At 36.9% G+C, this 9,735-nt stretch overlaps 1 protein-coding gene across 1 annotated transcript; it reads right to left on the bottom strand.

Moving 5' to 3' along the window:
- Window positions 1-5,935: 5,935 nt before the first annotated feature.
- LOC306647794 (riboflavin kinase-like) lies at window positions 5,936-7,083 on the bottom strand. The gene has a single exon (XM_079117322.1). It carries the CDS (start codon window positions 7,015-7,017, stop codon window positions 6,553-6,555), a length of 465 nt encoding a protein of 154 aa, XP_078973448.1. The 5' UTR covers window positions 7,018-7,083; the 3' UTR covers window positions 5,936-6,552.
- Between the last annotated feature and the right edge of the window lie 2,652 nt (window positions 7,084-9,735).

The following is a 9,735-nucleotide window of genomic DNA, read 5'->3' as shown; positions in this document are numbered from 1 at the left end:
TTTGTACATGGCATAAAGGCATACCATTTGTGTAATCATAAATTTACATAGGGTATTGTTGTTTGATTCATTCTGTTATTTTTTCCCTTCTCCCCACCCCTCCCACCCTCTTTTCCCTCTATACAGTCCTTCCTTCCTCCATTCTTGCCCCCCTCCCTAACCCTAACTCTAACCCTAACACTAACCCCTCCCTCCCCCCATTATGTGTCCTCATCCACTTATTAGCAATATCATTCGACGTTTGGTTTTTTGAGATTGGCTTATCTCACTTAGCATGATATTCTCCAATTTCATCCATTTGCCTGCAAATGCCATAATTTTATCAGTCTTTATGGCTGAGAAATATTCCATTGTATATATATACCACAGTTTCTTTATCCATTCATCAATTGAAGTACACCTAGTTTGGTTCCACAATCAGGCTATTGTGAATTGAGCAGCTATGAACATTGATGTGGCTGTATCTCTGTAGTATGCTGATTTTAATTCCTTTGGGTATAGGCTGAGGAGTGGGATACCTGGGTCAAATGGTGGTTTCATTCCAAGTTTTCTAAGGAATCTCCACAATGCTTTCCAGAGTGGCTGCACTAATTTGCAGCCCCACCAGCAATGTATGAGTGTACCTTTCTCCTCACATCCTCACCAACACCTGTTGTTGCTTGTATTCTTGATAATCGCCATTCTAATTGGGGTGAGATGGAATCTTAGGGTGGTTTTGATTTGCATCTCTCTTATTACTAGAGATGTTGAACATTTTTTCATATGTTTGTTGATTGCTTGTAGATCTTCTGTGAAGTGTCTATTCATTTCCTTAGCCCATTTGTCAATTGGATTATTTGCATTTTTGGTGTAGAGTTTTTTGAGTTCTTTATAGATTCTGGAGATTAGTGCTCTATCTGAAGTAGGAGTGGCAAACATTTTCTCCCACTCTGTAGGCCCTTTCTTCGCATTGCTGATAGTTTCCTTTGCTGAGAGAAAGATTTTTAGTTTGAATCTACGCCAGTTATTGAATCTTGCTTTTATTTCTTGTGCTATGGGAGTCCTGTTGAGGAAGTCTGGTCCTAAGCTGACATGTTGAAGATCTGGACCTACTTTTTCTTCTATAATCTGCAGGGTCTCTGGTCTGATTCTGAGGTCCTTAATCCATTTTGACTTTAGTTTTGTGCATGGTGAGAGACATGGGTTTAGTTTCATTCTGTTGCATATGAATTTCCAATTCTCCCAGCACCATTTGTTGAAGAGGCTATCTTTTCTGCATTGCATATTTTTGGCCCCTTTGTCTAGTATGAGAAAATTGTATTTATTTGGGTTTGTGTCCATGTCCTCTATTCTGTACCATTGATCTACCTTTCTATCTTGGTACCAATACCATGCCGTTTTTGTTACTATTGCTTTGTAGTAGAGTTGAAGATCTGGTATTGCGATACCCCTGTTTCACTCTTCCTGCTAAGGATTGCTTTAGCTATTCTTGGTTTCTTCTTATTACTGTGCTGTGGTCTATTTGATTTCTGGAATTGAGAAGGATTTGTTTGACGTACATGGATGAGCCAACGTTCAGGGCATAGATATTTATGATTGTTATGTCTTGCTGATTTATGCTTAAGCACTATGTAATGTCCTTCTTTATCCCTTCTGACTAGTTTTGGCTTGAAGTCCACATTATCTGAAATGAGGATGGATACTCCAGCTTTTTTGCTGTGTCCGTGTGCATGGTATGTTTTTTCCCATCCTTTCACCTTTAGTCTATGGGTATCTCTTTCTATGAGATGAGTCTCTTGCAGGCAGCATATTGTTGGATTTTTCTTTTTAATCCAATCTGCCAGTCTATGTCTTTTGATTGATGAGTTCAGGCCATTAACATTCAGGGTTATTATTGTGATATGATTTGTATTCCCAGTCATTTGACTCATTTTTGTTTTTTGACATGATTTGGTTTCCCCTTTATTTGGCTATTCCTTTAGGCTAGTTCCTCCTGTTGCTGATTTACATCGTTGTTTTTCATCTCTTCCTCATGGAATATTTTGCTGAGAATGTTCTGTAATGCCGGCTTTCTTTTTGTAAATTCCTTTAGCTTTTGTTTATCATGGAAGGATCTTATTTCATCATCAAATCTGAAAGTAAGTTTTGCTGAGTATAAGATTCTTCGTTGGCATCCATTTTCTTTCAGGGCTTGGTAAATGTTGTTCCAGGCCCTTCTAGCTTTTAGGATCTGGATTGAAAAATCTGGTGACATTCTTATTGGTTTCCCCCCCGAATTTAATTTGATTCTTTTCTCTCGTGGCCTTTAAAATTCTGTCTTTATTTTTTATGTTAGGTATTTTCATAATAATGTGCCTTGGTGTGAGTCTGTTGTAATTTTATATATTTGGAGTCCTATAAGCCTCTTGTACTTTGTTTACCATTTCATTCTTCAGATTTGGGAAATTTTCTGATGTTATTTCATTGAACAGATTGTTCATTCCTTTGGTTTGTTTCTCTAAGCCTTCCTCAATCCCAATAATTCTTAAATTTGGCCTTTTCATGATTTCCCATAATTCTTGTAGATTCTGTTCATGATTTCTTACCATCTTCTCTGTTTGGTCAATTTGTTTTCAAGATTAAATATTTTGTCTTCAATGTATGAGGTTCTGTCTTCCAGGTGTTCTATTCTTTAGTTATGCTTTCTATGGAGTTTTTAATTTGGTTTATTGTTTCCTTCATTTCAAGGATTTGTTTGTTTGTTTGGAGCTGGCTCTGTGTGGAAAGGCTCTCACTGGGGGGCCTGCTTCGAAGCTGGCCATGTGGGAGGAGCCCACCGCTGAAGTGGGCTTTGGGAAGTCCGTGGCTGCCCTGTCCTGGTCTCTGAAGCAGCGTGTGGGCGGGCCGGAGCTTGCAGCATGCTGGATCAGGGACTTGGAGCTGGTTGTGTGCAGAAAGGCTCTCACTGGGGGTCCTGCTCCAAGAAGCTGAGTATCTGGCCCTGTGGGAGGAGCCCATCCCCAGAGTACTCAGGGCTGCCTGGGGGAGATTCTAGGTGCCCTGCCCTACTCTAATAAGCCAACCGAATCCGGGCCTGCTGCCCACGCCAAGCTTCACCACGGGGTAGGGGAGACTCACCCTGTGGTTCTATTTTAGTCTGGGTCTCTCAATGCCTCCCCTTCTTGAATCCTGGGTTCTGGAGTGACTGGAGATGCAGTCACCCTCTAGTCCGCCATCTTGGATTGCCCTGATTCTTACTCTATTCATGTTTCTTGATGTACATTCCCTAATTCTAACCCTAGCCTTCCAAAATTTAGTTAAGTATTTAAAGTACCCTTACTCCTTAAGCTGATTTCACATGAAGTTAAACATAGTTAGGTGTACGTTTATTGTTGGTTTAGTGCATATACTTGAAATTTAATGGTGTGATCATTAACACATTCATATGTATGCTTATATGCCTCATGTGAAAAAGTTTTTTCATATAGCTAACATTAAAACAGTCCCTAACACAAAAAATCTACATATACATGTACACTCTTATGAACATGCATGTTTGCTGATGTACCTAACTCATTCACTAACATAACCCTAGCTCCATGTAAAATTTAGTACTAAACCCTAAACATAAACCTAAAACTCAAACTCATTTTACATGAAAGAAAACATGCTTAGGTTAATGTGTACTTGCATTTTTGATAATTTATCTGAAATTTAGCAGTGAAATCATTAACATATTCATATATATGCATACATGTGATTTACCTTTGCAACTGCCTCATGGGTAAAAGTGTAATTGTATGACAAATGGTAAACAATCCACACAGCAAAAAACGTATAATCACATGTATTTTCCTACAAGATATCACTCATACATTATTATTAATATTATTTCTGTTACACCTATTAATTACCTAAATAAAATCCTTGCCTCACTCAAAATTTGGTACAAACTTTAACTGTGTCCCTACCACTTAAGTTAACATGAAACCATACACACTTGGGTGAATATTTACCAGCATTTTGTTATACTTCCCTGAAATTTAATGGGGTAATAACTAATATATTAAAATACAGCATATCTGCCACTTACCTTTGCATCCCTAAAATCTCTACAGCAAAATATGTATAATCATACATATTTTCCTACATATAATCATGCACACATTCTCATGAACATTTATGTTTCCTGAAATAACTCTATTCCCTAGCCCTAACCCTAGCTACTATACACAACTGGTATCAACCCTATCTGGATCCTTAAGCATGAAGTTATTATAACATCTTAACATATATAATTAGTGAAGTTTTATGGAACTTTCAGCATATGTGTCTGAAATTTAACTGTGTAATTCTAAACATATTTAGGTGTATGCATTTATATTATTTGCCTGTGGAACCCTCATATGTAAAACTCTCTATTCATAAGATGAATATTAAACCAATTCCCACAAGAAATACATTTATATATTTTCCTATTTGTTTTTCTGCATAATTTCTTTTTTCTAAAGAAAAAACATCACTTATTTCAAGACCTGAAAACATTCACAATAATCAAAATTCAACTACTGTAATTTTGTATAATACATAAACACTTAATATAAAACCTAAAAAATGTAGACATAATTAACCCCTAAACACTCTATATGATTTTCAAAAGCAATGTCATTTAACAAAATGTAAGGTGACAAGAAAACATCAAAAGACTTCTATACACTAAATAAGAACAGCATCAAGCTGTTCAGATTAAACAGTCTGTCTTTACACTCTCCATGTTTGTTTTGAACTTTGTTTCATAAAGCCAGTGATAACTGTGGCTTCTTTCAAGTATGGGATTTCTGACATTAAAAATTGTATTTCAGAGCTGTGAATGGAGCTCAATCACAGAGCACTTGCCTAGCATGAACAAGGCCCTGGGTTCAATCCCCATCATATATATATATGCACACACACACACACACACACACACACATGCACCCACAATATTTAAAAAGACACAAATAGCATTGTTTGTCATAAATCGAAACATAATCTGACTGAATTTATCCATGTATCCTTTTTCTCCAATAGCTTTAGATGTTTTTCTTAGGGACTTTATTATCATCAGTAAGTATGACTTATTCACGTAGATTAGGATAAATAATGTACAATGAGTTTTCTTTAAAATCACCTTCTAATTGCTTCAAACTATCCTCCCACACAACACCATCCTCAATTTATTATTAAAGTGAACAATGATGCAGTGTACTATCTGAGGAGGACACAAAGCAATCTGTAATTTTAACTTTCATTTGTTTGTTTGTTTTTGGTGGTACGGGAGATCAAACCAGGGCCTCACACATGCTGTGCAAGCACTCTACCACTGAGCTACACCCCTAGGACAGCAATGTGTAATTAATTTTCTAAATAAAAAACATTTCAATTTTCTGCCAATATAAACAAAAGGATTCAAGTGGCCAAAAGTTATAGTTGGTAGGAGAAAAAAAAGGCAAAGGATGAATATTTTTAAATAAAATTTTATTTACACCATTTTCTCAATTTACAAGTGCTTTTCAGGCTAGCATTAAATCATATTGTGCATACATGGCTAAGACAGTTTAGATTTGCTCTGGAACATATAATCACATTTAAAATAAATAATCTTCTAAGTATTTCATAGTTTAATTTGTTCTTAGTTTCCCTGGAGGGAAAATAAAAATATTTTTTTAAGAAACTGGTAAACACAAATGAACAGTTACATATTCATTTATATCCTGAGGATGCCTAAAGATTTTTTTCTGTTTTTTTCTAAAGATGCAATACAGATGTGCACCTGATCACCCTGATTAGTGATGGAATGGAATGGTATAGACCAATGCAATCCTATGGGCACAGTTTAAGAATACTCTGAATGGAAAAGAAAAAAAAAAACTGATGCTGGTAATTGTTTAAAGAATAAACCAGTATCAACAAAAATGTTGAAAATCAAAATTATATGCTATTGAAAGAATACAAAACCCAGATCACACAGAACCAATGACATTCATTTTACTGTCCAGAAAAACTCAAAGACAGAGGGAATCCAGGCCACTTTAAATTGAGGCAGTGCTACATAAGACATGGAGACAGAATAAATTGACCTCAGAAAGGAAATGAGGGAAACAAATTTCCCAAAAGTGTTCATGTCTGTACTATATAGGGATGCACAAAATATCAAAATTACAGTCTATATTTTCTTTCTGTTCATAGTAAATTATCAAACTTCTGTTTAATGCATTACTTTTATAAGCCTTCTATATAGCAGCATATGTTATATACATGCTTGTATTTTACCATGAGAATTACAGTTCTTATCTGAAATCAGATTTATATACATTTTTATTTCCATTATAAGACACTTAATATCTTTCTAGCAATTCATTTTAACAAACTTGATTTTTAAATGATTCTTTTTAGAATGATAGCATGATGGTTTGAACAGTTGAAGCATAATAGGATAACTACACAGTAATGTTTAAACTAATTTACAGCTATAGGAAAATGTTCGATTTTTAAAATATAAGCAAGACTGCACAATTACAAACAGTGAAATGAATAAAGAAAGGAATTTTTTTATCAGTGGTTATTCATTATTTTGCTTTTAGGAACCTGGAAGAAATTGTCTTTGAGTTTCAAATATTCTGGTACATCTAGTTGCTTCTTAGCTTCTTCAATATCACCTTGAATTGCTGAAATAAGTAACTCTAAAGAATCAAAGTTCTTTTCCGGTCTGAGCCAGCCAACAATGGCAACACTGAGGATCTCCCCATAAGAGTTCTCTTCAAAGGTATGGATGATGTGAGTTTCCATGGACTTTTTCATATTCTTGTAGTAGGGGTTCCATACTATGCTCACAATCTTATGAACATCTCCACTTACAACACTGGCCCAACCATAATAAATGCCAGTGGATACATCAGCTGGAAGATTATCTACTACTTGTTCAGGAAAATTAGCTGTGGGGATGCCCAGCTGCTTGGAGCCACGGCCAAAGCCCCACACTACTTGGCCCTGGCGGGCCAAGTACGGCAGGCTTCTCATGACGCCCACTGCCTGGGACGCGGGCTGTAGGCCAGTTCGTGTGTCTGGCGGACCCGCTGTGGGGATGGTGCTTGGAGCCCCAGACCAGCCGGGGCAAGAACTATACCCGCTGGGTGTGCTTGCCAAGTACCGGATGGCACCGACGACAAGCCGCAGCGGGTCTCTCGCACCGCTGACCCAACAGAAGTTGGTGGACTACTCAGGAAGCACGTCTCCACCACTAGAGCTGCAGCAAGTGGCTGTGGCAGGGAGCGCGGCTGGGGCTGCCAGAAGGTGGGGGAGGTCTTCCCCAGTCTTCACTCGGCATAAGGATACTTCTGCCTTCTGCATATATCCTTACACATATTCTTGTTTCTTTATAAAATTTTACAATCCCTAATCATAACCCTACTCTCACCCAAAATTTCGTATCAACCCTAAACTTATGTCTCCACCTGAAGCTAATTTTAAATGAAACCATGAAGTTAGCTGATCATTGAAAGGTGTTTGGCTTACAACATAATATTTACCTGTTTAATTATTACCATATACAAATATATGTATATAAATCATTTAACCACACATCCATCATATGTAATAACATGTATTTGACTATCATTAGTACAATCCCCACGGCAATAAATGGAAATTCATGTTTTCCTTGATGTTTTATGCATATATTCTATTCATGTACCCTGATGTACCTATTTGTGCCCTAATCCATAAGCTAGCCCAACATAAAATTTGGGAGTAAACCTAAATGGATCCCTACAAGTGAAGCTCATCTTACATGAAAACATATACATATGCTATTGTTTTGGCTTACATACCTGAAATTTATTGGTGTAATTGTACATATAATTGAGGTTAATCAGGATTTAGATGGTATGCAGGTCCTAGAAGCTAAAAAGGACATAAAAGTTTTGCACCAAATAGTAGTAATTCAGGTTATAAAATCAATTCATGGCATAGGACCCATGTAGGACATCAGAGATACTAAGTTTATTTAGACTTTTGAGACCAAATATGTTGCAGAGATCATAGACACAATGCAGGGAATAAAACATATATTGATAATGGAGCTTCAATTTTCATAGAGGCTACTAAGAACATTTGGGTTATTTGTGCATAAAGGCTACACAGGCCATAGACCTACTGAGGTCATAGTGTCTTTTCAGGTCATCTAGGCACCTTGGGACTAAGACATACGCACAAGATAATGTCTATGATGTTCATGGAGGATAAATTGGCACCAAGTCATAGAGATTATTCAGGTATTACAGTCTAGACTGGACCTAGAATTTACTCAGAACATAGATTCTACACAGGTCATAGAGGCTATATATTCATTGAAATTAGTAAGGTCATTTAGTCTAATCCACACAGGCTAGGCAGAAAATATAGGCTATTTTGGGTATAAAGGCTACACTGATCTTCCAGGCTACATAGATGATAGAGGGTATATGGTTTATAGGGGCTACTCAACACAGAGAAGCACTAAATTCATAGTGACTACTAAAAGTATAGGAAATATTTAGATAATTTAGGCTATACACTCGATAAATTCTACCCAGATAAGAGCAGATACTCAGTTTACACAGACTTCACAGGATATAGAACTAATAATTGTCATATAGAATCCACAGGTTCAACAGATAACTCAGATCATTGAACCTACTTGGGCCATAGAGACTTCACAAGAATTACAAACTATTTAGGTTATGATTCTCAAGTCATTAAGGCTACACACGTCACAGAAACTAACACCTTTTAGGATACACAAAACTTAGTGTCTATTCTGACCACAAATTTTACTTAAGTCATACTGGCTACTGAGATCAAAGTATGCAGAGTTAATTTAGACTACTCAGACCATAAAGATGATAGAGGTGACAGTGGCTTCCTAACTATACAGGCTAATCTGGTTATAGTCTCTACAAATTGTGAAGGTTCTGCAGGCAAGAGCAGGTTTACAGGCTTCAAATTCTTACAGATTATACTAGTCATAGAGGCAATTCAGTCCATACAGTACTCAAGACACAAAGGATAAACAAAGATAATAGAGGCTCTTTAGGTCACAAGTGCTATGTAAGTCATAGGGATTGTTGATCTTGGAAGCTACATGGATCCTGGAGGATATTTAGATCAAAATGGCTTCTCAGGCCACAATCACCATGCCAGTTACAGAAAAGGCAAAGTTCATAGAACTTGTTCAGCTGTTAGAGCCTATGCAGGTCATTCAGTAGAGTATGACATAGAAACTACTTGGGTAACAGTGTGAATGCAAGCAACAGAAGTTATTCAGGTGATGGTCATTGAGGTAATAAGGTGATGGGGAATATGTAGGACATAAAGGCTAGGCAGGACATAGGGGCTATGATTAGGTTACTAAAGCCATACAGGGTTGGCAAATAATTTAGTGTACTCAGACAATAAAGGCTACAGAGTTACAAGAGTTACTTAGGTAATAAACAGCATGCATGTTTAGAGATTTAAAAATATACCAAGGCTACTCAGGCCATCAAGGTTTTGCAGGTCACAAAGGATTCTAATTTATTTAGACTATTCATGATATAAAAATAGACTCAGGCTACTGTGGCTACATAGGTTTAGAGGCTATTTGGGTCATAGGGTTAAACAGGTCATAGAAGTTACATAGATGATAGAGGTTCTGCAGGCCTTAGTATCTACTCAGGTTTGGGTCATTGGGTTCAAAGGCCATATAGGCTACTCAGTTCA

This window comes from Sciurus vulgaris (genome assembly GCF_902686455.1).
Source record: "Sciurus vulgaris genome assembly, chromosome: 17".
Lineage (NCBI taxonomy): Eukaryota > Metazoa > Chordata > Mammalia > Rodentia > Sciuridae > Sciurus > Sciurus vulgaris.
Note: the sequence above shows the minus strand (reverse complement) of the source record. Positions and strands in the feature narration are given on the sequence as shown.